The sequence below is a fragment of the Nipponia nippon genome, unplaced genomic scaffold (assembly GCF_047370975.1).
Source record: "Nipponia nippon isolate SJK-2023a ecotype South Korea unplaced genomic scaffold, ASM4737097v1 scaffold_6, whole genome shotgun sequence".
NCBI lineage: Eukaryota > Metazoa > Chordata > Aves > Pelecaniformes > Threskiornithidae > Nipponia > Nipponia nippon.
The window spans coordinates 70277398-70301609 of NW_028262380.1; the positions used below are offsets into that span (position 1 = coordinate 70277398).

Genomic DNA, 24212 nt, shown 5'->3' on the forward strand with positions numbered 1-24212 from the left:
ACACTGGAGGCTTTGAACCTAGGAGTCTCCCACACATTAACTAGGTGTACTGCCAATGTGCTACAGATGTGCGTTACATGAACACATAAGGTAATGATATGTCTACAAAGGGCTGAATGCATCTGTTTGATGTTTTGTAGTGAATTATATTTAAGCTGGTGGGAAGCTACAAACTCCCCAGTCCCTCCATATGTCAGAAATAAGATATTAAGAGGTCCAAAGATACCTTCTGCAGTTTTGTGAATCACAGCTGACGGCCACACCATGTGTTGGTAAATTGGAGCCCTGCTCTACTGTTGGGAAGTACAGCCTGTGGTTTCACTGAAACACCATTTGCTTTTCTGTGTGAAGGGTTTGAGGGTATTAGCTCTCTTTTTTGAATACAGGCAGAGGATAAAGTAGCTGGAAGGAAGGAGGCAACCCATATCCCTGGAGATTTCAGGGGCTCTCTTTTTTCATGCCTCACCAGGTGAATAGTGGAGGGATGCTCAGAGGGGGGCCAAGAGAGGAGAGCCCCTGGAAGTGCCCTCTGGAGCAGCCCTGCAGAGGCTGTGCTGGGCGCCCCGTGTTCGGGACAGGGCACACACACAGCTACCAGCCAGCCCCTGGTACCCTGAATACCACTGAATCAGCCTGGGGAGCGGGGGGCGTACGTAGCACCAATTTCCAAGAAGACTATGCAGTCGTGCTCAAAATAACTGCAAATCAGGATTTAGTCCCTGAAATGTGACTGCTGTGCCTATAACCCAGGGTGTGGCAGAGGGAAGCCCAAGCTGAGTTATTTACACCACCAAGAGGTGTTACAGGAGTTTGCCCAACAGTCTGGTTTGTGCTTCGCTGCAGAAAATGAAATGACATCCGTATCCAGGATCAGACCCGCTCGTGATCAGGACTGGGGGTTACACTAGCTTAACTGTAGTTTCCCTTCTTCCTTCCGAGGAGAGCACAGCTGGGAGCCGTGGAGAAGATGCAGCTTCTGCTAGTGACTTCTACAACAGCGAGGTTGGACCCTTAGTAGGATGAGGCCAAGGAGATCTTAAGGGAAGCAAGAAGATGGGATTCTTGCAGCTGCAGAAAGATTAGGGTCAGAATGAAAGTACTTTACAGATACATACTTGTCTGTAGAGATGAAATCAAAATACCGCGTTAAAAAGCCAGTTCTTCAGATTTAGATTTATTTAGATCTAGGCGCATCTGTACGGTTTTTCTCATGCTGTTCCGTCTTTAGCTATTGTGCATTAGTCTCTCATTGAGCATTTGAATATAAAAGGTATTGAGGCTAGCTAGGAAGATCTTTAATTGTCAGTTGTTCCCTTTTTCACTGTACATTATGAAAAAAATGCAGTAAGGAAATGTGAACACTGGGCTAGAGGAGGTCACCAATAATCTATGCACCTGCCAATCCCATTAGCTCCTTTGGATTTTGCACTGTACGGGCCTAAAGGAAATATGGCCTAAAAATAGCCGTCCAACGTTATGAAAAGGAGTCAGCCAAACCTTCCTTCAGCCGAGCCGCAGCTGCCTGAGCATTTTGAGCAGCGGTAATAGAAAGCTGCAGTATGGGAGCTCTTTCCTTTCCTCAGGAGACTCGATTTTACAAAGGATGAAGGATGATGGATGAGAGACCTGCCCTGTTTTCAGTTAAATAACTTCTAATACCACCTAAGAGGAAACAGAGAGATTCTGTCATCCCCATCAGCATTGCAGATAACGTGCAGAGCACAGCCTTGGTTTGGTGGCTGGGATTTTCAGAGTCACCCGTACTCTGCCACTTACTGTTATTTTTTCAGATCAACATGTAGCTTTGCCTTGGCACTCTGGGACACGGTCAAATTCATGGTGACGGTAGGGCTAACGGTTATATTAATGAAGGGCGTCATTCTTTGCAAACAGGTTTTTTTTTCTTAATAACTTCAAGGGAGCTTTTCTGAGGTTTGCGTTTTTCTATTTCAGGTTCTTTTTAACATATTGAGATAATGAAATTATAAGGATGAAAGTGGGGGCAGGGGGGGACCCAACTCAAAGTCTGCAAAATAATTGCTGCATTTTTTCAAAAAGAAGTCTGTAGTCTTCCTTCACGTTAGCGATAGCTCAAACAAGGCACCGCAGTTGAGTGGCAACTGCACCAATTAGCAGTGCTGCTGTTGGTTTGTGAATTGCATGTGAAATGTAGAATTTGTCCAGAAGTGCTAATGCAAATTGCTCAACAAAAATGTGCCCTCTGTGTCAAGTCTTTTCACTTGTTCTGACACACTGATGTCTTCCCAGATTTCTCTGATCGGCAGATCCCTCTCTCAGTTGACAGCTACCAGAGCTCATAAAGTAATGGAAATATTTCTTGTTGCCATTAGCTGGGTTTCTGCAAAGCGGGCTACAAGCTACTGCTGGGACCGGTTGCTTGCTATACAACATAATTTTGACTTTTATTTATAGGGTGTGGGACTTCACATTTCTAGAATTAAGTGCTAAAAGCCCAGTAAATGTCTAAGGTTTTACCTGCACAGAAGTTCAAAGACCCGGTTATCTGCCATGACAGTAATTTGGTCACTTTGCATGTGTTCAGCATCCTCTGTTATTGTATACGGTGATAACCTTTGTGCCTTACCGTATGAGGCTGAGTTACAATTGCCGTGGGAACTGTAACTTAGCATTTCCTGACTTTTTCAGCATACAGTATCTCATCCTAATATTGTGTCCTTTAGAAGGAGAAGTGGTGGAGCAAGGGCACATGGAAATGTTGGTGTTCTCGCACCTACAGAATGTAAAATAGCATATTTAGCTGTACGCAGATTTAAGTTGTATTTGTAACTGCTTGGGCTATGGTGGGTAGCACCTCTGAGTCGTAGTCGCAGTTTAGGAGTGCCATTGTGCTAGGCTCCCTGCAGATGCAGGATGTAAATATATTTCCTTCCCCCAAATACTTCCAACCTAAGTGTAAGCTAAGAGATAACACAGGGAGACAAACACATCAGGGAGTAGAAGGAAACAGAAGAGACTGCTGGACATCATGGAGACAGGAATTTCTACAAATGTAACTATACCGGGGGCAGAGTTCAGGGTCAGCTTGGTATGATTTTGAGAATCTCCTCCCCAAAATGAAATCCAGCAGGGAGGAAAGCGTGAAGGCACTTCCAGCTAAAATGTAATATGTGGAAAAGAGTGGGTCATGATGGGGTGACGGAAAGTCTCACCGGTGAATGAGAGATGATGCAGGAGGTGGCATGTGCTGCAGCTGGATTTGAGAGCAAGGCAGGGGGCTGAAATCCAAAAGAAGGGGAAGCCAAGAGAGGGTTGCAAAGAGAGAGATGGCACAGCCAAGATGACAGGCAAAGAAAACAGCCCGGGCAGCAGCGCTCTGGCTGTCTGCAAGCAGGGTAAGATTGCAACCGTCAGGGTGCAAGGCGATGAGAGCCTGGCTGTGGGACTCTGCAGGGAGGGTTGAGGGAAAGATGACAACCAGGTTATGGGCTGAGTGACAGCCAAGTGATGGTGTTGTCCACGGGGACTGAAGAAACAGAAAGGAGAGGAGACCTAGGGAGTAGGATGCGAGCCTGCTTTGAGCTTGAGCTGACAGATATCCACAAGATGATCCCAGAGGCAGGGCGTGAATTTAGCCGGACCAGACGGTAACGGGCCAGGGACAAAGGTAGGTCTGTGAGTTGTTGGAGAAGGTCCTTGAATGTGTACGGAGAGTGAGCTTGCTCAGAGATACGAGTGAGAGGGAAAGGAGACGAGGGACGTGGATGCAGACCCACAGAACGGTGGCAAGTGGGGAGGGTGAGTAGCGACGAACTAGTCCGAGTAACACTGAGCAAGCAACTGAGGGTGCTGGAGTCAAGTAGGAGCACTGGGAAAGGAGGACCAGATTTCCAGCAGAGTGTGGTCAGCGGTGCCGAAGGAGCTGACAGGCTGTGGCAGCGAGCCTGGCGTAATAGGGCAGAGCTGCAGCCAGACGAAGGATATTAGAGACTCTGTGATATTGGTTTCTGCGACAGGCGAGAAGTGAAAGCCTGTTTGGAAAATCATCTATGTTGGAGATGGAGACTAAAATCATATAAATCATAGGCAGCACACTTGATAAGCTTAGAGAGGACAGTGAGAAGAGAGATAGGGTGAGAGCTGGAGAGTCACTTGGAGTCAAGGATTGTTTGGATTTTTTTAAAAAAAAGCATGAAGACAAAGCATGCTTATGCTGTGAGAGGAAGGAGCGAGAGGAGAGCAAGATACAAAGAAGAAGGAGGCAGATGGGGGCAAAAGAGATGAGAAGATGGGACGCAGCGAGGTTGCCGGGACAAGCAGAAGGGCAGGGGACCACTGATGAGGCCACCGCAGCTGTGGCCAGGAGGCGAGAGCCGGGCAGGACGCGAAGGAAAGCAAGCGGAGGGAGAGGGAGATCGTGTCTTGCTCTGTTAAGTCTCTCATGGGAGAGATCGACACAGTCCTGTGCGAAGACCCGTCTCCAGCGAAGGCGGGAGAAGGCAGGGCTTGAGGAGTCAGTCCAAGGCTGCAAAAAGGCAGCTGGGATTGCAGCTGTGAGGGATAGTTAAACTGGCGAACATGAGTGTGCATTAGCAAGATGGCAAGACAGAAGGAGGCAAAAAAGCATTAATGGTGTGGAGGAAGTAAAAAAAAACAACAAAAAAAACCCAAAAAAAAACAAAAAAGGAAGTTTAAAGTTTAAGAGATAAGTAATTGTCTCAGAAGAGGTATCAATGATATCCAGAAAGCCTCAGAAGGCGTAAATAAGGGCTTGATCAGCAAAGGAAGCTATGCCTTAGAGACCTGGAAGTCTAGGGATAAAGTCTGTACTGCCAAAGACTGAGCTGAGTTAGGCCTTGCAAAATAAATTAATTCAATAGTGGAGTTTTCCTTAGCCATATAAATGAAGGAGACCTCAGAGAGCAGGGAGGAACCATGCAGTGAAGAGCACGGCACGGTTAAAGACAACCTAGGCATAGCCCAAATGAAAATACCTTGTCTCAGTTTTCACTAGGGCTAGTAAGATTGAATGTCAAAACAAAGGCCAGGTGGCTAATGGAAACACAAAGACCATGTCCAAGGTGGAAGAAAAATCAAAAGAGTTTCAAGTACTGGGAGCAGGTGATCTGGGTAGCCTGGATTCAAGGATGTTAAAAGAACTAGCTTGTGAAATCATGGACCCGGTGTGCCATCCCAGCCACCTCCGCTTACCATGGGCTAGTTATTTGAACCCACAGCAAAGATAATGTGCTTTGCTGGGCAGCTGCAGCGGAAGACCACTTCCCTTGGTCTTGCCGCCTACCTTTTGGAAACACTTGGCTCTCAATTTTAGACTGAAATACCACCTGCAGAGAGGCTGCATAGACAAGCGCCTGTAACCAAAGATGAGGGAGTTACTCCAACTCTTTGAAGTCGGTGTCAGACAGGGGAAGATCATGGAATTAATGCGTGAATTTGTACAGATGACCATTCCTCATACGCACCAATACGTCTGCTTTGGTGCTTTTATCAGTCACGCTCATTTTCTGCCACAGCCCAGCAGAAAACGGAGGTACCGCACGTACGTGGCACGCTCTCCCTCTGGGTTTTTTATGGGCATGGAGCAGAAAGAAGTCCTCGCTTCACCTGGGTCCTTCTGGAGTATGACCTCCCTCCCACGAGGGCATGATGTGAACGAGCTAGAGAAGAGGAGTATTAAAGGAACAGTTGTGCTCTGCAGATTGTTCACTCGCAAAGCAAGTCGTGCCAGGAAATGCCAATAAAGATAATGCAGCTTTACTGTGATCACCAGAGACGTGGCATACGCGCTCCCCGAGCCCTCGCCGCATCTCTGCCGGGCCAGAAGCCCGCGACATAGCCGGTGACAGTGCAGGGGAGGTCCCTGGGGGCATGCAGACAGAGGGCTACTTTGTGGAGGGCCCCAAACCTTTGCTCTAAATTTTTCTGTGGAATATTTTTTGCCTTGGCAGATGCAACGGCATGGGGCAATTGCAGCCTCATCCCAGTTTTTGAGGTAAGGTGCCTTCTGCATATGGGAAGGAGAGCATATGGCCCACTGTGTTTATTTCTCAGCCAGGATTCTTTCAGGCTTGGCAAATTACATGCTGCTTGCTGAGGAGCAACACAAGTGCCAAGTTTGAATTTCTAAAAATGAAAGGGATTTCATTTATCACAGCACAGAAAAAAGGATCTGAAAAACGCCCTTAAGTGTGAAAAATACCTTTTGTTTATGCTCAAACAAAAACAACCAAGGGGAAATTTAACAAAATTTCACCTAGAGTAAAAAAAAAAATACTCTGCAGTTGTCTGCAGGAGACTTCAGGCAGCTTCTGCCAGGCGTGAGCTAGAGCCAGGCTCCGTGAAATACCTCAACAACCGGCAAACTCCATGGGGTACAAGGTGATAATGTGGTACAGGCTCAGGCCATTAGAAGGAAAGGGGCTGCCTGGTAATGGGTTAGTGTTTGCTGCTAGAGAGCTCCATTAGAGCATCTTCTCCTCATACTTTTGCTTTTTCCAGGCCCCACGTTTTTCCCTGTGTATGCTAGAAGCTTTTCTTTCTCTCATAGCATTTATTTTTATTGTGTCATTTTCCCTCTGTTCCCCCTTTTCAGTGGCCCTGTGCGACTGTTTGTTTAAACCATTTGCCTGCTTTCATCTTCCATTTTTCTTCTCTCCCCCTTCCCGGGGGCTCTCTACCCATGATTATCCTTACGCTTCACATTAGCTTTCCTCCCTCCTGCTCCAGGATGGACTCGAACGGGGCATTGATTAAAGCTAAAACCTTTAGCAGGAGAGTTTCTAACAGGCACCGGCTTCGGGGTCCAGCCGCCTCCGTGAGCTCAGTTCTCGCTCCGCTTTGCTCCCAGACCAGCTTCCGAAGCCCCGGGAAATTTGACAAGATGGGGCCAAGCTGGCACCGAGAGGGCAGTCGCAGCCCCTCCGGGGTGGCCTGATTTGCACCTTGGAAAGTCCTCAGCCATGCCTGTGGTAGAAGGCAGCGAGGACAGGGTGCGGAAAAGCTAACGTGTGGGCTGGCTTTTCAACTCTCTCCTCCCGCCTTTTGCTCCCCGAAGGTTGCTGCTTGCTTTCAGAGTGGTAGGGCGCGCTGTGAAATGCCATGGTGGCACAGCTTCACGCAGCAGTCTTTGAGGGGAGTAATTACAGCCTTCATAATATGCATAAAATATAAGGTTGGGCACTTGGTGTTTCTTCAAATCCTCGCCCTCCTTCCCTGCTCAGGGGCCGGAGCTCAGAAATCGGTGCTGCGGGAAGGTGTTGGAGAACACGGCTGCGGGGACGGTGCCAAGAGGCCAGTTAGGGGCTGGCTTTGCGGCACGTCGGCAGCCCCCTCAGGCCTCTTGCCCCGAGCCACTAATGCCAGGTGGCTGCTCCTCAGGGAAGGGAGGGCTGCTCCAGGTTCCTGCAGGGCGGGAGCTGTACGTGGGAGTAACCGCTGAGTAACTGATGCGCTGTAAAACCACACCCGGGCTTGCCGCACAGAAACTTGTCTGTGCAGCCGTTCCCTCTGTGGGTCAAATTAATGGCTTGATTAACCCCATTAGTTCACTCCTGCAAGAAAATTATGTAAAATACCGTTTCACTGGAGCATGAACACTGGTGCAAACGGCTCAAGAGCAGGTGAGACTGCAGAGCGGGCGGATTCATTCCCCTGGCAGGGGCTGGGTGGGAGCATGAGAGTTGCAAGGGCTCTGCGCCTGCTCAGGTCTCAGCTCCTCTGGGCCAGCTGGTAGCACAGTCACTAGCCCCTGCCGTACACAGCCTGTATGGGCATGCCCATGGGGACTTGCCCAGGGCCGCGAGGTCCATGTCCCATAGGTGACCAAGTGGGTACTAGGTGATAACCATAGCCTTGCAAGAGGCTCTGCTTGAGCCAGGACTTGTAACTCATTAGAGCAAATAAGAAGAGCTCATCTTAATTTTACACTTAACAAATATTTTTATATTTGTATACTTATTTCTCACTTTTTTTAAGAGATCTATGTAAAAAAGCTATTTTGGGTTTAATTTGGGTTGATCCATTTTTTTCTCCTAAAAATAATAAGACCAATAAAAAATGGCAATTACAAGAAAACTGGTTATTTGAGATAAAGGAACAGTTCTTCCTCAGCGCACAAACCCCGCCACTGTATCGTTATGCTCCGTACCTTGGAACTAGCTGGTGAAACTGAGGAGAAACGAAACTGAAAAGCAGGAGTGATTTCCCCTGCAAAGGTTTCTTTCTTGGGGGAGGGGAGAAAACGCCAGAGTTGTTATTTGTAAAAGAGGCGATGAGCCTGTTTTAATCACGCTGGTTGAAGTTCAGTAGTGTTCTGTTGAAACGCTGCGTTTCTGAATCCCACCAGCACCGCTCGTGGTGCGTGGAGTCAAACCGCTGTGCCGAAGCAGCAGTGGGTGCATGGGGTGGCAGGGCTTCTGGTGCCACCCGGTAAAACGATGACCCCTTCTGCCTCGCAGTATTTGAGGTGGACTTCTGATGGGTTTTTAGCTCTTAAATGGTATTAGAAAAACAGTTGCTCATTTTTTAGAACCCTTTGTTATCTCCTTCGTCACCAGAAATGAAGGAATCGGTCCCTGTGATGAACAAACAAAAATACACGGAATAGTCTGACAGATCCTGTTTGTTCTGTGGAAAGAATAAACTGTATCGAAAACACAGGGAGGAGAGATGCAGGCGAAGGGAGGTGAAAGGAAAACAAATTGGCTGCACGCAGAGGTCTGGTGTCAAACGTCAGCGGGATCTTGTTCGCTCAGATGCTCTATGAAAGACCATGGCAACCAGGCCCGGGGAGAGAGGAGAGGTTGGTAGCCCCTCCCTGAGGCTGGATGACAGAGGAAATAGGTGAAGCAATCTGCTCCGCAGAGCCTGCTGCCGGAGTCGGAGCCGTACACCGGCATGTGCCGTCCCTTCGTCCTGGACGCTGGCTCTGTCAAGGCAAAAAAAAAAAAAAAGTCCGAAATGAATGGATTTGTAATTCCCGTAGTCTGTCAGATGGTACCATTCTGCGAAAGGTGGCTTTGCTTTGGGCAGCCTGATTTAGAGAGAGGGATTAAGATCCCTGCCAGACACAATAAGTAACAACATTACAAGGAATTTTATAGAAATATTTCTGGGGGAATACAGGAACGTGCTTTCAGGCTGCTCTGACAACACTGGGTAGAGATGATGTTTTACTGTGACATAGCATATGCAAATGGAGTAATATTTTTGATCCCAGTAATAGGTTGGAGACCCCCTTTTTAAACATCTATACGTACACACCCGCGTACCTAAGAGCCCCCCGCTAAAGGAGCGGTGCCTGTCAGCCTGGCGCGGGAGGGCTGGTCACCTCTGCCGGTGCCAAGGAGCTGTGTGGAGGTAAGGGCGGGCAGTGCTGTTCTATCGTAGGCCATTCAATCGCACCGCTAAGTTGTGTTTGTCCAGAAGGGCTGTCATCCTTGAAGGCATCAAAACGTGGAGATCTGCCATTTCTGATGGGTAATGAAAATCCTAGTGTAAAATTTGATTCTTCTTTCTGATTTGAATCTGTCTTCAGCTTCCAGCCCTTGTATCTGGTTTTGCCTTCTTCACTGGATAAAAGAACTCTTTAAAGGATTTCTTCCCTCGTGAAGGTATTTTTATACGCTATGGTCAAAGCACCTCTCAGTTTTCTTTGTGGTAAGCTAAATGGATTGAGCTCTTTAAGTCACTCACTGGCAGACACTTTCTGCCTCAAATCATTTTTGTGTCTTTCTGCTCTGACTCTAAAATGTAGATGTCTGATTGTATACATTTTTCTAGTATCGTTCTTCTAATGCAGTATGCAGGATAAGCCACCTCCTGGCTTCTGTTTGCTCTTCCGCTCTTTAGTTCACATACCACAGAACGGCACAGCCAGCTCATGTCTGATTGTCCGTTTGGCACATTAAGACCCTGCTTTCAAGTCTCTGCTTCCCTCAGCTTTTCGGGAAACGCTTTGTTCCCAGATGTGGAATACCCATCCTCTATCAATTGTTGCCTGGATCAGCCCCCTTTTCCTTGGGGTCCCGCTCTGCCCCCCTGGCCTTCAGCAGGAGCAGAGCCAGCTCACCCTGTCCACGGGCTCTGATCATCAGGCTGTGCAGGGAGGGCAGATGAGTAGGCTTGGCCGGTCCCTGGCTGCGCTTACCCGCACCCAGCTGCCCCGCTCTCGGGGCATCAGCTGGTGGTCGTTCTGCTTGTTCTGAAAGAAAATTGTGCGATGGCTTTTAGCTGTAGTTGGGAGATTGAATGGCATGCGGAAGGAATAATTCACTGCATGATAAGGAAGAGGCATATAAGATTTGAGACAAAGAGGAAAATACCTTTTCCACTCCCCTTCGTTCTCTTTTTAAAGTCACTTATGTTTAATGTGCATAACTGTACATATATGCATACACATCACCCCTGAACTCCTGCGGAGGATCCCCTCGCTCTGGTAGATCCCTGGAAATACACTGGGAGGACGCAGGATTTATGCTCCTATTGCTTAACTAAGGATCAGATTATCAACAGACGGCAACTCCCATGTAGGTGTTAACTAAGCAGCCAGATCCCTACAAAAGTTCATCTTACTGAGTGCTCTGCACCTATAAAAACCTGCCCAGACATGTTATGCTGACCTTTTGGAAATTGCACCTCTTTTTTGGCTCTGCTGAACGGCAGCTTGGCTCTTTCAATACCTCATTTTGCTCCCAGGGGCTGAGCACTCGATTCTGTCCCTGGGCTGCTTTAAAAGCGGGTGGCTGAGGATGCAGAGAGAGGAGGGGTCCCGGCAGGGTCCCTGGGAGGCTTAGCCAGGGCCCACACGTGCGTTTGAGCCTGCTCTGCGGCACGGCCAAGTCAGGGGAAGAGGCCTCGGCACCGTCTGCCCTCGCGTAACCGGCCCCTCGGTGAGGACCTCGCGGCAGAGCTTCAGCTTCCCTGTTCCCGGCTGGAGCGCGTGTAACTCTGCACGAGCCGCCGTTATCAGGAGCGAGCTGTTTGCAGCCTGCGCGTAGCACACGGTGGCTTTGGGTGGTGTTGAAAATAGCCAGAGTGAAACTCAGAAGTCACACAGTACCATCTTCCCAGATGTAACAGGCTGATGAGAGACAGGCTGAGAATAGAGCTCGTGTTTCCCATTCCAGGACATCTTGTCACTCTTTCAAGGTCTACATGCCTACACCCATACAGGGCCACCCCTGTATGCACGTGCCCACACGCACACAGGGCCCTGGGGGAAGGAGCTGGGTTGTCCCCTTGCTGCTGCGGATCCCCGGGGGATCCCGCCAGAGCGGTGGCAGCCTGAGTCACCCGGTGAGTCAGGCTGTGGGCGCAGGCGCTGTCAGCTGTGGAGGTGACATGCAGCCGGTTAGCCGGGGTGCTGATGAAGGTGTCTGGAGAGTGAAGAAGCAGCAGTACCGGTTGGCAGGGAAAGGAAAAGGCAGAGGCAGGGCAGAGGGTGTAGGAAGGAGAAAGGGATGGCAGGGAATGAGGAGGAGGAGCGGGAGGTCTAGGAGCAGAGGAAGGCTCAGGGTGCAGTAGGGGGATGAGGGAGCTGGCAGGCAGCATGGGAGCAAAGAGCATTGTCAGCGAAGCTTGGATTAGTTTGGTTTTGAAGCTCTGTAACTGTGCAAGCGCTGCACTTAGCCTGAGTCGCTTGACTCGGTGTTCGGCTCCTGTGGTGAGATTGCATCTGGGCCTGGAGCAGGCATGGTTTGTAAGAGGCAGCCACGTAGAGCCCAGCGTTGCTTCTTTCATCAGCAGTTCCCAGCCACACGCATGTACCCCCCAGCCCACTTCCAGGCTTCACCTCCGTGCCACACCTCCAGAGGGAACACGGGAAGGAGGGTGGGTGTGCACACCCGTGGCCACAAGCCCACGAGGCCCCGCGTTGCTGCCAGGACCGGGCAGGGCCGTACAACCCCTCCTCGGAGGTTAACAGCGGCAGTGCCGGGCTGCAGGGGTGCTCCTGGTACAGAGCTCTGCTCCCAGGCGCTAGGGAGCGTTTTCCTGCCTGCAGAGACCTTTTGCCTGGGCTATGCTCCTGTTTTTGGGACACGCAACCCAGGGCTGCTCCTGGTGAGGTCAGCGGGGCCTTTCATCATTGGTTGCAAAGAGCTTTCGCCAAAAAAATTGGAAAGGAGAAGAAATATTCCAGGGGGGAGGGTGGTGGTCTGGCTTGATGAAGAAGGCCTGGCTTTAAACCTGTTATTAATACTGGAAACAGAAAGTTTTCACTATGAGTAGGTAAATTCTTGTACCTCGAAATGACTAAACACATGTCGTGGTTTAACCCCAGCCAGCAACTAAGCCCCACAGCTGCTTGCTCGCTCCCCCCCGGTGGGTGGGGGAGAGAATCGGAAGAGTAAAAGTGAGAAAACTCGTGGGTGGAGATAAAGACAGTTTCATAGGGAAAGCAAAAGCCACGCACGCAAGCAAAGCCAAACAAGGAATCCATTCACCACTTCCCATGGGCAGGCAGGTGTGCAGCCACCTCCAGGAAAGCAGGGCTCCATCACACGTAACGGTTACTTGGGAACACAAACGCTATCACTCCAAATGTACCCCCCTTCCTCCTTCTTCCCCTTTCTTCCCCCAGCTTTCTATGCTGGGCATGACGTCATATGGTACGGCATAGCCCTTTGGTCAGTTGGGGTCAGCTGTCCCAGCTGTGTCCCCTCCCAGCTTCTTGCGCACCCCCAGCCTGCTCGCTGGTGGGGTGGGGTGAGAGGCAGAAAAGGCCTTGACTCTCTGTAAGCCCTGCTCAGCAGGAACTAAAACACCCCTGTGTTACCAATGCTGCTTCCAGCACAAATCCAACACACAGCCCCATACTGGCTACTGTGAGGAAAATTACTTCTACCCCAGCCCAAACCAGCAGAACACACAACGCTGGAAGTAACACCTTAGTGCTAATCTTTGTATTTCCTCCAGCTGCTGCGCAGCGCAGGGGGCTCATCTCAGCTGGCGGGGCTCCTTTCAAAGCTTTCTTCCTTTTCAGACTCTGGAATTAACTCATACCGTAATACGATACAGAGCAGAGTGCCGTCTGCGGCACTGCCCTTGGGTGAGTGTGTCCCTCGGCCCTGCCCGTGTGCGCCTACGAGCCAGGACAGTAGCTCTGTGTGAGATTGTTTCGAAGGCGACTGAGCGAGGACTTGGGCTGCAGCCCCAAAGGCAGCCGCGCGCTGGGGCTGGGCGGAGGAAGCTCCCAGTGATGTCACTCACGGCGTGCCCTTTGGCTCCCGGGTTTCCCCCCCTTTTCTTTTCCCTTGTAGCGGCTGCAGCAAAGGCTCCATTACTTGGCAGTGCGGCGTTGCTTTTGTCTATAAATGGAAGCCGTTGGCCCATCTCCCAGTATAACACAAGATAGTCCTGTGCATCAGTTATGCAATCTGTAGCTTGATGACTTCATCAGAAGTAAGGGGAGGGCCAGGGGGTGGTAGGAAAAAGCCTTTACCGTCAGCTCTGCGGGAGACAGCTGGTGCCTGCGTCCCCCCCAAGCAGAGAAAGCGGGGGCTCACGGACGGGGGTGGGCGAAGGGGCTCGGTGCGAGGGCAGCGAGGGATCCCGGCGGGTGGGTTTCCCGACCGGGGCTGCGGGAAGCCCCGGCAGCTGCCACAGCCCTCGCCCTGCAGGGACCACGCTCGACCAGGTCGTGAAGGGCAGCACGAGGCGGGAGCGGGGAGGGAACTTTCAAACCAGGGCAGATGTTAAAAAGGGAAAACCTAAACATCGGAGCGCTGCCTTTCAGCAGAGAGCCCTTCAGGGAATATCTGTGCAAAACAGAGGTGCGGACAAATGGTATTTTCTTGTTATTTCCTCAGAAGGGTCCTTGAAAACCTGACCTTCGTGCAGAAAGGCTGATCCTAATTTCCCAAGCTACACTCCAGCATTGATCTTAACCCTTTCATTGACTGGGTTGAGGTGGGTGTCGTAAGATTACTTTTCTATACGTTCCCGATCATACTGTCATTGACATAACTCGAACTGTCAAGGAAGCAGATGAACCTCGGTCTCGCCCTGGCATGCTGTGCGCAAAGGATCCTAAAGGGATGTAGGTCCTTTCCGTCCAGTTGGTGTTTTTGAATGAGCACCCATCTCTCTAAAACAACTGAAGAGGCTCTAAGGAGCAGACGTTAAGGCCCGTCCTGCCAAGCCAGCAGCCCCCCGCAGCGCTCACCCCGGCCAGCCGGAGCCATAGCCACGGCGTTACTCATCGCCCCCGCTCAGGCGGCCGGGAGAGCCGGGTGCGGGGGGCGAGGGCGGGCTGCCCGGAGGCCAGAGGGCTGCCGGCCCCGGGGCCGCGGCTCCCCCGCGCCGGCCGAGCCCGGCCCAGGGCAGCTCGGCGCTGCGCCTCCGGCCCCGGCAGCGCGGCCGCGCTCCCCCCCCGCCCCGGCGCTGCGCGTCCCGTCCCGCTCCGCCGGCAGCGCCGTGCCCGCGCCGGGCGGCGGGCGGGCAGCGACACCTGCCGGCGGGCGGGCAGCGACACCTGCCGGCGGGCGGTGGCGGCGCCGGTGGCCGCCGCCTCCCGGGCAGGGCGGCAGCCGCCGGGGTCAGGGCCGGCGGAGAGGGGAGCTTTGGCATTCACCACCACCACCACCCCCCCGGGCCTTCTATCGCTGGGTTTTCCCCGCACGGCAAGGCAGCAAGCTGGGTTAGAAACAGAAGGAGAAAGCGGGGTGGGTTTAGGGAAAGGTGTCGGTGGCGTCGCGTGCCCTGCGTCCTTTCAGCTGCATGCTTTTGCTCTGTTGCTGCGGGACGGAAATCTTAAATAAACACACGATGTGACTAAATCCTGAGATTCTGCTGCAATTAATGCTGCCGGCTCCCACTATTCCTTGTGTGCGCCAAAAACCTCGCCTCCTCAATCCAGAGGACTGTGTGAAACTGCCGTCGTGGAGAAAGGGAAAGGGAGAGAAAATATATTTCTCGTCTCCACAATGAGGGAGGGAAAGTTTGGAAAAACACGACTTCAAAGTTACATATCCTAAATGAAAATAAACCTAGTATGCAACTTTGTTATTTTATTACTAACAAATTATAAAGTGCTCTTGCTTTATCTGAGAGGGCTTTGAACTCCAGGAGAAAAGAGGAACCTGCCGCCTGCTGCCCGTGGGGAACAGCCCATGGCTTGGTCACAAGCCACAAGCATCTTTCCAAGGACTCGTACTTTCTTCAAGCTCCACTCTTCACCCGCAGAATCAACGCTTCTTGTTAATGATCCACGATGGTCCTTGCCCATGCAGCACCCCGAGTAACGAGGCCCTCTCTCTCTCTTTGCACAGGAGCAGCATCAGGTGGGATTGTCTCGGACCACAGGGCCTATGCAGCCTTCTGTCCCACCGGGCTCCAGCAGCGTGGTCACAGGCACGAGCTCCGGGGGTCCCTTCCTAGGAAACCAACCTCAGGCGGCCATCATGAAGCAGATCCTGATCGAGCAGAGAGCCCAGCTCCACGTGATAGAACAGCAGAAGCAGTTTCTAAGAGAGCAAAGGCAGCAGCAGCAGCAGATCCTAGCAGAGCAGGTACAGTATCCGTTCATCTCGGGCACTGCAGTGCGCGCTAGTACGAGAGCATGAGCGGTAGAGGCAGTGCAACGCCAGCCCTTCCTTTTATATTTGATAATTCCCTCTCTGTGGCTCCTATCGTGGTGTTTCAGCAACGGTTATCAAAGAAGAGGCATCTGCCTCAGTCTTACTATTAGCTTGGCAAATATTACCCACGTTCCCAGTGGTGAGCTTGCCAATCGCATGGGATTTTAGACACTGGAAAAGTTAGCTCTTAACCTGGTATCTCGTGGTGCGTTTGTGCTGGCAGAAGCAGGCTCTGCTACAGTTACAGTTGCTGGTGCTCTCCCCTACCTCTGGCTATGGTCATGCACTGGCAAAAGCTACGTACAGCCGTGCGGTGATCTGGGACAAAGAATTGACATGGGTTAGCAATAACCTAGCAAAGAAAAAAAAGTTAGTATTTGCCCAGATCAATCCTTTAATCCGGTTTATCACGTACCAGTACGAGCAAGTACATTGGCACAAGGGAGAGGCAGCATCAAGGCGGGAACCAGAGGCTGAAGTGGGAGAAGAGTAAAAGCACCTCTCGCAGTGGCAGTGTGGAACTGCTGCACTGGGGCCTGTTGCCTGGCTTCTGGAGCTCTCGGGCTTTGCGATACGGATGTTAAATTACCTGGTCTGAATGGTGATGTCTTATGTGTGTTTAACTTAGCTGTAGTTTAAAAGCAACCCAGGAGAAAGTCAGTGGAAAGTCACACTATTCAGTTCCTATAAGCTCATACTCAAGTTTAAACTTGCATCCCCCTAACGTTACCTAAATAACGTTCTGATATGTCAGTAGTTGCTTTAAGCTTGGCTTCACCTCTCTGGCGGGGGAAATACGGTTTAAGACCTGGGGTCTGCTTTAATTTGCGTTAGAACTCGTGCACGTAGTATAACGACAGAAATACTGATAGCCTTCCCCTCTTCTCGTGGTCCTCCTGAGAAAGAGAAAAATTCACCGCCAATGAAGAGGAAGGATGCTCCTGGAAACATTCAGGACCAAGATGCATGAATTGGTTCAGGGGTGAACAAGTGCGGAAGAGTGAGGATGCAGGACTGTTCCCCCATCATGGATTAGGCCAATTCAAGTGCGTAAACCCAAGAGCCAGTCACTGACCTGGCTGCTGAAGGCAAGCCTAAAAGTGTTGCAAAACCACAAGGCTGAGGCTGTTAAGTGTGCTGGCATAGATGAAAAGTGACGAAGTCACAGTCCTCAGGCTCCTAGCTTTTGGGTGGTTTGTCCCTAACAAGGTTCCCTTTATCTTTTTGATAGTTTGTAACACGTATTTATGAACACAGGGATTAGTACTTGCTTCTTTCCCATCTTTGCTGTTCTCGTGCCTTTGTTACACATCATGTTTTTGGGCAGAGTGTTTGTGCAGCTGCCGATGAGGCACCAAGACGCGTCCTTTTAGTAAGCGCTTAGTCGAGCATACCCTAGGCTTTGAAAGCTCTGGTAAACACGCCCTCCGTTTTTATCATCAGCCCTTGATTCTGGTTTAGATGCATGAGTATTCATAAAAAAATGACCACAGAGGAGCAGTGTGGGCTGGATCAAGGGAGGGAGGCATTTTGCAGTCACCTGCTCCCCAGATATCATTCCCTGAAGCACAAAAGGAACCGTGCCTCAGTAGCCGTTTCTGTTTTGGCTCGGGAATGGCCCTAGGCCACAGTGATCAGCTCAGGATGCAGCCGAGCGTTTTGAGTGCAGAGGTGGAGGAAAGTCTTGTACCAGGAACACAAACCCCTAGACCTTGGCAGGGCTGGGGGAAGGAAAGAGTGCGTGGCTGCAGTTGCCTTTAGGCTTAGATGAGCCAAGTTATTTCGCATCCCTCCCCCTCCTTTCAGCTGTCAGAAGAGAGTTAAGTTCACACTGTAGAGGTCAAGATGAGGCGGTTCTAAGTAAGGAGAAATGATGTTAGCCTCAGTGCTTATTCCTTTTTGAACCAAAAGGAGTCCGTGTGCTGAGTAGCCCAAGTGCTCTCAGGAGGACTCTTCAGATGACTTGTCTCTCCAGAACAGCTGGCTAGATAGGAAACGCTGCAGTTCTGCTGCAGTACTTTTGCCACCAGCCCCTGTCTCAGCTCGCTAATTAATTAATCATCTTTTTCTCTTCTGCTTTCTTTCCCTCATTCATTTTCAGCAGTTGCAGCAGCAGTCACATTTGCCTCGGCAGCATCTGCAGCAACAGCGGAGCCCGTATCCAGTGCAACAGGTCAATCAGTTCCAAGGTAAACGTCAAATTCTTTTTCCTATATTGGAGTCAACGTATGCCGCTGTAGCGGGCACGTGAAAGTTCATGCGTTTCATGAAGGCCAGGGTTTAAGCAGTGTGCCAGAAGAGGAAGACGGGCTGTTGCACGCTTGCCCATACCGCGTATTTTACCAAAGGGGAATGCCCAGGTTTGTGTGTTTAGTTAAGTTTCTAATTTCCTTTCTGCTCCCCTCAGTGAAAGCTGCATTTTTTATTTGACATTTGTTTCGCCTCTTTGACATCTGGATTCTATGGATTTATCTTGTTTGCCTCCGCTCTTGTTATGCTTTTTTTTCTCAGCTAGTGTCTCCCACTGTATCTTGGTTTTACTCCTCTTTATTCCCCACTTTATCTAATTTGATGAGCAGAGAATTTCAGAGAGGTCATCCTTATCTGGAGAAGTGACTGATAAATGTCAGGTGTGGGAAACAGTGAAATATCTGAGATGTAAACGGAGATTTTTAATGATCTTGAAAAAAGCAAGTATTATTTCGATGTGCTCGCAAATAACTGAAGAATGTAAGTACAATCATTTTGGCTTAGGAAAAGAAGTTAATTCTGAGCTTTTTAGGCGCAAAGCATCAGCTGAATGTCTTCGCTAACCATGGATTCTAAATAGACGTGAACCGAACGTGGACTTGCGCTGTATATTCATGACAGCGTCACATAACTGCAACAGAAAGCAAGGGAGGCAAGCATATTGCAGTTCTCATAGCCAGGAAGGGAACAGGCAGCCAGATCTTCTGCTGGTTTATATCAGGGTGGCTCCTTCTAATCGCCTGCTCATTTTTATCTTTGGCAGCATAAATTCTGTATGAAATGATTTTGTTCCCCCAATAATTCATGTGCAAAATCAAAAGGTATGTGTGTGCACTGCCATGCATTGAGATGCACACGCAAAGTCTTTCTGCATTAATGCTTCTTTGAAACCTTGCCTTCATATGTATTATTTAAAAGAGATGGAGAAGAGAGTTTAGGCTAATCTGACAGAGCAAGGAATTAATTTTCATAAATGAGCTAATTTAAATATAAATATTTCACCATTTTTCCTATTTAGTCACAAGAATGTAATCTAATGCAGTGGGTTATGTGTAAATGAGACCAGAAGGTGGCCTAAAATCTTAAAATCTGTTGCATCTCTCTTTTAACTACTCCTTGTCTGCTCTCCTGTCCCTTATGCCAAGCATGGTAGTTAACAAAAGTAGTATGTGAACCACTTGCTGGCAGTGACCCCTTTGGAGGTTTTCAACTGCTATTCTCAATTAAAAAATAGCTAAAGATGCATTAAGTAAATTTTTAAGATTATCTGTATCTTAAGCACTTGCTGGAGTCATTGTAAAAAGAGACTGCTTCTAATCGTGGAAGGAGGAGGGGATCTAAATTAAGAAAAATCAAGGGGACCCTAGTGCCGATCATTAAGAAAAGGGTTTGATAGCATGGATAAAGTAAACGCTGCCACTATATTTGCCCTGTTCAAGTGAGATCCAGATGGTCTCTCTTCATGCTACAAAACGTTTCATTTATCTATACGTTGGAGCTAAAAGCATCCTCCAGAGGCTTGTCCTGCTGCAGGAAAAAGGAGACGTAGCCCTCCTCTGCGTTACGTGCAAAGCTATAGAAATGGCACTGCCTTTATTCATCCCCATTTCTTTGGGAAACCGAGCCAACGTGAGTAACGGGGCCCGGTATTCTCCGTTCTCCACAGATGTCCAGGTATGTTGTCTGCCGCTGAGGGACAACAGCTAGGGGCTGATTTAGGAACATTCAGATTTTGTTGTACAGTTCACGCCTCCTAAAGCAACCGTTTTATGTTTACATCTTGCATATAATAATGTTTGAGCTGGGAGTAGTTGCGTGCCTCATACTTTCGGAGCTTCACCTGCCGAATATTGTGTTTAGTTCGGTATGGTAGTGACTCAACACCACAATGAACCCATGGCATAATCAGAGCTCCGGTAATTGTTTTTAAATAAAGATAGTAAATTCAGAAGCATATTGGCTTCCCAGAAATTGATCGCTCCCCCCAGCCCTGAGAGGAAGACACAAGCAGGGTTCGGTTATCTGCCACGGTGTGGAATTTAACAAGGTTAGGATTTTCTGGTTTCCCATCACTGGCCTAAGGTGGAGTAAAATGTGCTTATAATATTGATTCACTAATACACTCTCCCTGCTTTAAATGTCCACAAAAAACAATTTTTCTTCTTTCCATAGACTTAATCAGTAACAATGATATAGAAAATCCATTCATTTATGCCTCCTGAGCTATTAAAAAATTGATTGGCCTTCTGAGCCTGACATTTCCATTTTCAAGGCTTACTTTTGAAAGACAATGGAGGTATTTAAAAGAGAGCTTCAAATGGTAAACAAGTTCAGCTGCTTTGCTGCCATTGGAGAAGACCAGTGGAAGCTTTCGCATTTGCTTGCTAGAAGCTGAATTAGCTTATCTGAAGAAGGTAAGTGCTACTGAATCACAGTGCGTGTGCAACTTTGAAGTCTTAGGGACTAATTTTTTTCATGGAGGAGGGTGCACATTGTCACTGGTCCTGGGGAAAAGAATACACACAAAAAGAAAGACTCACGTTTACTTTTGAAAGGGGACTTTGACTCCCAGGTCACTTCTTAAAAATTTCATCTCTGGTCCTAGCAAAGTAGGAGAAAGGCAGGCCTGTTTTAGCCCTGCAGCTCCTGTGGCTGTCTAGCTTACGTACCCGAGTAGGTTATTGTCAGGGAGGCAACCACGGCTGTAATCATGCATCACGCATGCAAGCGTGTTGCCTCGATTCTTCAGGAACCTGAAGCCATGAATCCCTTTGGGTACACATCCCAAAATTGTCATAATTGAGAATTACTTAGTGAGTAAATCATTGGCCTTTCAAGCTTGCCAGCCTCGTTTTAGGCCTTAAGGGAAATGAGGCTGCTCATCTGCATCGATGGTATTCTCTGCTGAACAGTGTCCCGCTTCACAAATTGAATGCATCGCACGATCGGCGATTCCTGTTTAGGGTAGCACGTGAGCTGTGTCGACTCTCACCTTCAAGGAGAGGGGCCTTGGTAGGTCAGGACAGAGGCTGCAGCCAGAGTGAGGTGGGGAACGCGTCATCTCTGAACTGCAACTAACGTTAGGCAGCAAGCACATCTGCCAAGGGTGCATTCTAGCTCTCTGCTCACCTTCACCTGAAACCGTAATTTATTCACTCAGAAAGCACAGCAATCTGAAATCCTACTGTGATGCAGAAGGCTCCTACAGATTCTCTCTTATGCAAAGATGCGTTAATTAAGATTTACAGGGTCGTGTTTTTTTCTTACCTTCCTTCCTTTTCCATGTAGGTTCTCCCCAGGATATAGCAGCTGTGAGAAACCAAGCAGCACTCCAGAGCATGAGGACATCCCGGATGATGGCCCAGAACGCGAGCATGATGGCAATGGGTCCCTCCCAGAACCCGAGCACGCTGCCCACGACCGCAGGCCAGTCAGACATGGGCATGGCTCCTTACAGCAACGCCTCTTCCAGCCAGCCGGGAATGTACAGTATGAGCACAGGGATGAGCCAAATGTTGCAGCACCCAAACCAAAGCGGCATGAACATGGCACATAACGCAGGCCAGGGAACGAGGCAGCCTGCCTCTGGACAAGCAGTGGGAATGGTCGGCAGTTTTGGTCAGAACATGCTGGTAAACTCTGCTCTTCCCCAGCATCAGCAGCAGATGAAAGGACCTGTGGGCCAGGTCTTACCCAGGCCACAAGCGCCACGACTTCAAAACCTGATGGGGACTGTCCCTCAAGGAACGCAAAACTGGCCGCAGCGAGGCTTACAAGGTATACCAGGAAGGACTAGCAGTGAAATGGGGCCCTTCAACAATGGCACAACGTACCCCATGCAGTCTGGGCAGCCGCGGCTGTCCAAGCAACATTTCCCACAGGGGCTTAATCAGACGGTTGTGGACACGAGTGGAACAGTAAGAGCCCTGAACCCAGCGATGGGGAGGCAGTTGCTGCAACCACTACCTGGGCAACAAGGAGCCAGCCAGGCCAGGCCGATGGTAATGCCTGCAATAAGCCAAGGGGTCCCCACGATGTCTGGCTTTAGTCAGCCTCCAACGCAGCAAATGCCAGGTGGTAGCTTTGCTCAGAGCAGCCAAGGCCAGGCCTACGAGAGGAATCCCACTCAGGACATGTCTTACAACTACAGTAATGAAGGAGCAGGGGGGTCATTCTCCAGTTTAGCAGAGGGCGCAGACCTTGTGGACTCCATCATTAAGAGCGGACCAGGGGATGAGTGGATACAAGAACTTGATGAGTTGTTTGGAAACCCCCAGTGAACGGGCTTGTATAGTCTGGAGCTTTGGTTGTTACGTTTGAAAAAAGAAAAGAGAGGGTTGGATGTTCTCCCCATCCTTGGATTGTTGGGTTTTTGTTTGAATTGGTTTGGTTTGGGGTTATTTTGTTTCCTTTTGTTTTTAACCGTGCAAACTGAGCTGATCTGTAGCCAACTTTGGAAGATTTGGGGGACGATGAAAACATCGGCATCCCAAGACTTCCACCAAGCAATCTCCGTTGTGTGGCAGCACCCGCTGTGTGTCTGTGTGGGGCAGGATGGGGAAACTGGAAAAGCCAGGTGATGCCTCTGGTTGGGAAAATTTGGTCTTTCCCCACTGAAACGAGGCTTCATTGCACAGTGGTGTGGGGTGGTCCCGATATCTCCCACCTCACCTAACTGTCAACACTGCAGCTTTCAGGGGAGCAGATGAAAACAGCCGGGAGCAAAGCCTAGAGACGTCTGCGGGCGATTGCACAGGCCCTGGTCGGAAACGGGCTCAACCCCGAGGGTAAGCAGGTCTCAGTGAGCCACGGCCAGGCCCGCAGGGCCGGCTGCAGGCTGTCGCAAGGGAACGTGCAGGACACGCGTGACAAACCTAAACAGTCACAGGGAGGTCACCATTTTCACCGCATGAGTGATAGGAGTCCAATGGAAGTGTAGGGGACCATAAATTTGGCAGTGCGGTGAGGACAGTTTGATTATGGGACTGCTGCTGGGGACGGCTCAGGTGGGTGGGTTAGCTTACTGAGCTCTTTAGTCCCCTTGGGACGTCCCTGTCGGAGCACTTTGGCATGTATCTGCTGCCCGGGGGTGCAGAACTGCAGCTCCGAACAGTGTCAAAGGGCTAAGAGGTACCAAGAGACATCAGCAGAGGTCCTAAGCGGGTCCTTCTCTCTCCTTCCTCCCCAGTAGGTTTTCAGGTCACTTCCTTCCCCTCCTGTCCTTCAGGGCAAAGCAAGGTGAGCTGGCTGCACTTTTTTCCAGGTGAGCAACAACGACCACAAAGCGGCAGGCAGGGGAGAGAAAACAGGCGTGAGAAAACGTCCAGGGAGGGTTTGGCACGCAGAGTGAGTTTCTCCTCTCCTCTTGAAAAGTGCAAGGTGGGCAGATAGTATTACCCTGGAGCGTCTGGGCTCTCGATGTGATGTTATATGCAACCTGGTCTTCAGTTTTAAACAGATGTTTGGTCTAATCTCTCTGGTTTGCTGGAATAAAATTCACGGCAGTATTTGACGAACAGGAACCAATGAAGGACTACTGTAAAGATCATTCATGAATGGGTAAAATAATTGATGTAGTTATTACAAACCTGGGGTCTGCCCAAATAAGCTTTTAGGTAATAGCGCCATATCACTGTCTCTACTGTGTGGACCAGTCCTGAGCCGCGCTGTAATGAAGTTGTGATCTGTCTTGCACAATATTGAGATGCCAGCTGTTCTGAATGTCTAAAGCAGCGGCTCCCAAGCTGCAGTTGGACACTGAGGTAAGCTGCTCACCTTTTTAGTGTTTTCAGCTGAGAGCTGCTTGTCAGGGTATATAGTGGTGCATAAAAAATGTTAACATGATCCACAGTCCAAAAAGTTTGGGAACCTCTGGCCGAACGCTGGCCTCTGTGAGCCGTAAGAGGTGCTCTGTAGTGAAAGTGTCTCTAGCGTACAAACAACTACCAGTACCAACTACGCAGCCGCCAATTACCTGCTCGTGCGCTGCTCTCCTTGGGCCCGGCGATGTGAGGTGCTCAGCGCTGAAATCCACGGGAGCTGAGAGGCTTGGTACCTTGCATTTTTAAGTCTCGCCTTTCCCTGTGGAGCACAGATATGCATCACATTAAGCCGTGGGAGCAAAATGGTCCTGGCACCATCTCAGCACCCCGTTACGGTTCCCTTGCAGGGCTTACCTAGACGAGGGGGAGTATCACTTTTAAATGCTATCACATAGGCAGGACACGCTGCGTTTTTAACATGGACTAGCTGGTTAAGGTGAGCTATCAATCCAGCTTGCCCTGACTGCTAATTTTTTAGAAAATGCTTTAGTTACATCTCTTTTAGCCTAACCCCTTTTTAAAATACAGCGCAAGGACCTATTCCAGTTCCTACTGAAGACGG

The 24212-nt window shown here is 49.8% G+C and overlaps 2 protein-coding genes across 6 annotated transcripts in view; one reads left to right on the plus strand and one right to left on the minus strand.

Annotated features, from left to right (window-relative positions):
- MAML3 (mastermind like transcriptional coactivator 3) overlaps window positions 1-22108 on the plus strand; it is a 284155-nt gene extending 262047 nt beyond the window's left edge. For 4 of the 5 annotated variants that reach the window (XM_087736314.1, XM_087736313.1, XM_087736310.1 and 1 more), the window contains 3 exons: window positions 15270-15509; window positions 17680-17767; window positions 21117-22108. In XM_087736314.1, the coding sequence (XP_087592440.1) occupies window positions 15270-15509; window positions 17680-17767; window positions 21117-22108 (1320 nt within the window). The remainder of the gene's footprint in view (window positions 1-15269; window positions 15510-17679; window positions 17768-21116) is intronic. The other variant, XM_087736311.1, reaches the window with a different exon arrangement.
- Window positions 8679-24212, minus strand: part of MGST2 (microsomal glutathione S-transferase 2) — a 30893-nt gene continuing 15359 nt past the window's right edge. The window contains exons 5-6 of the mRNA XM_087736315.1: window positions 23803-23909; window positions 8679-8926 (exon numbers count right to left, since the gene is read on the minus strand). Coding sequence (XP_087592441.1) covers window positions 23846-23909 — 64 coding nt within the window. The 3' untranslated portion in view covers window positions 8679-8926; window positions 23803-23845. The remainder of the gene's footprint in view (window positions 8927-23802; window positions 23910-24212) is intronic.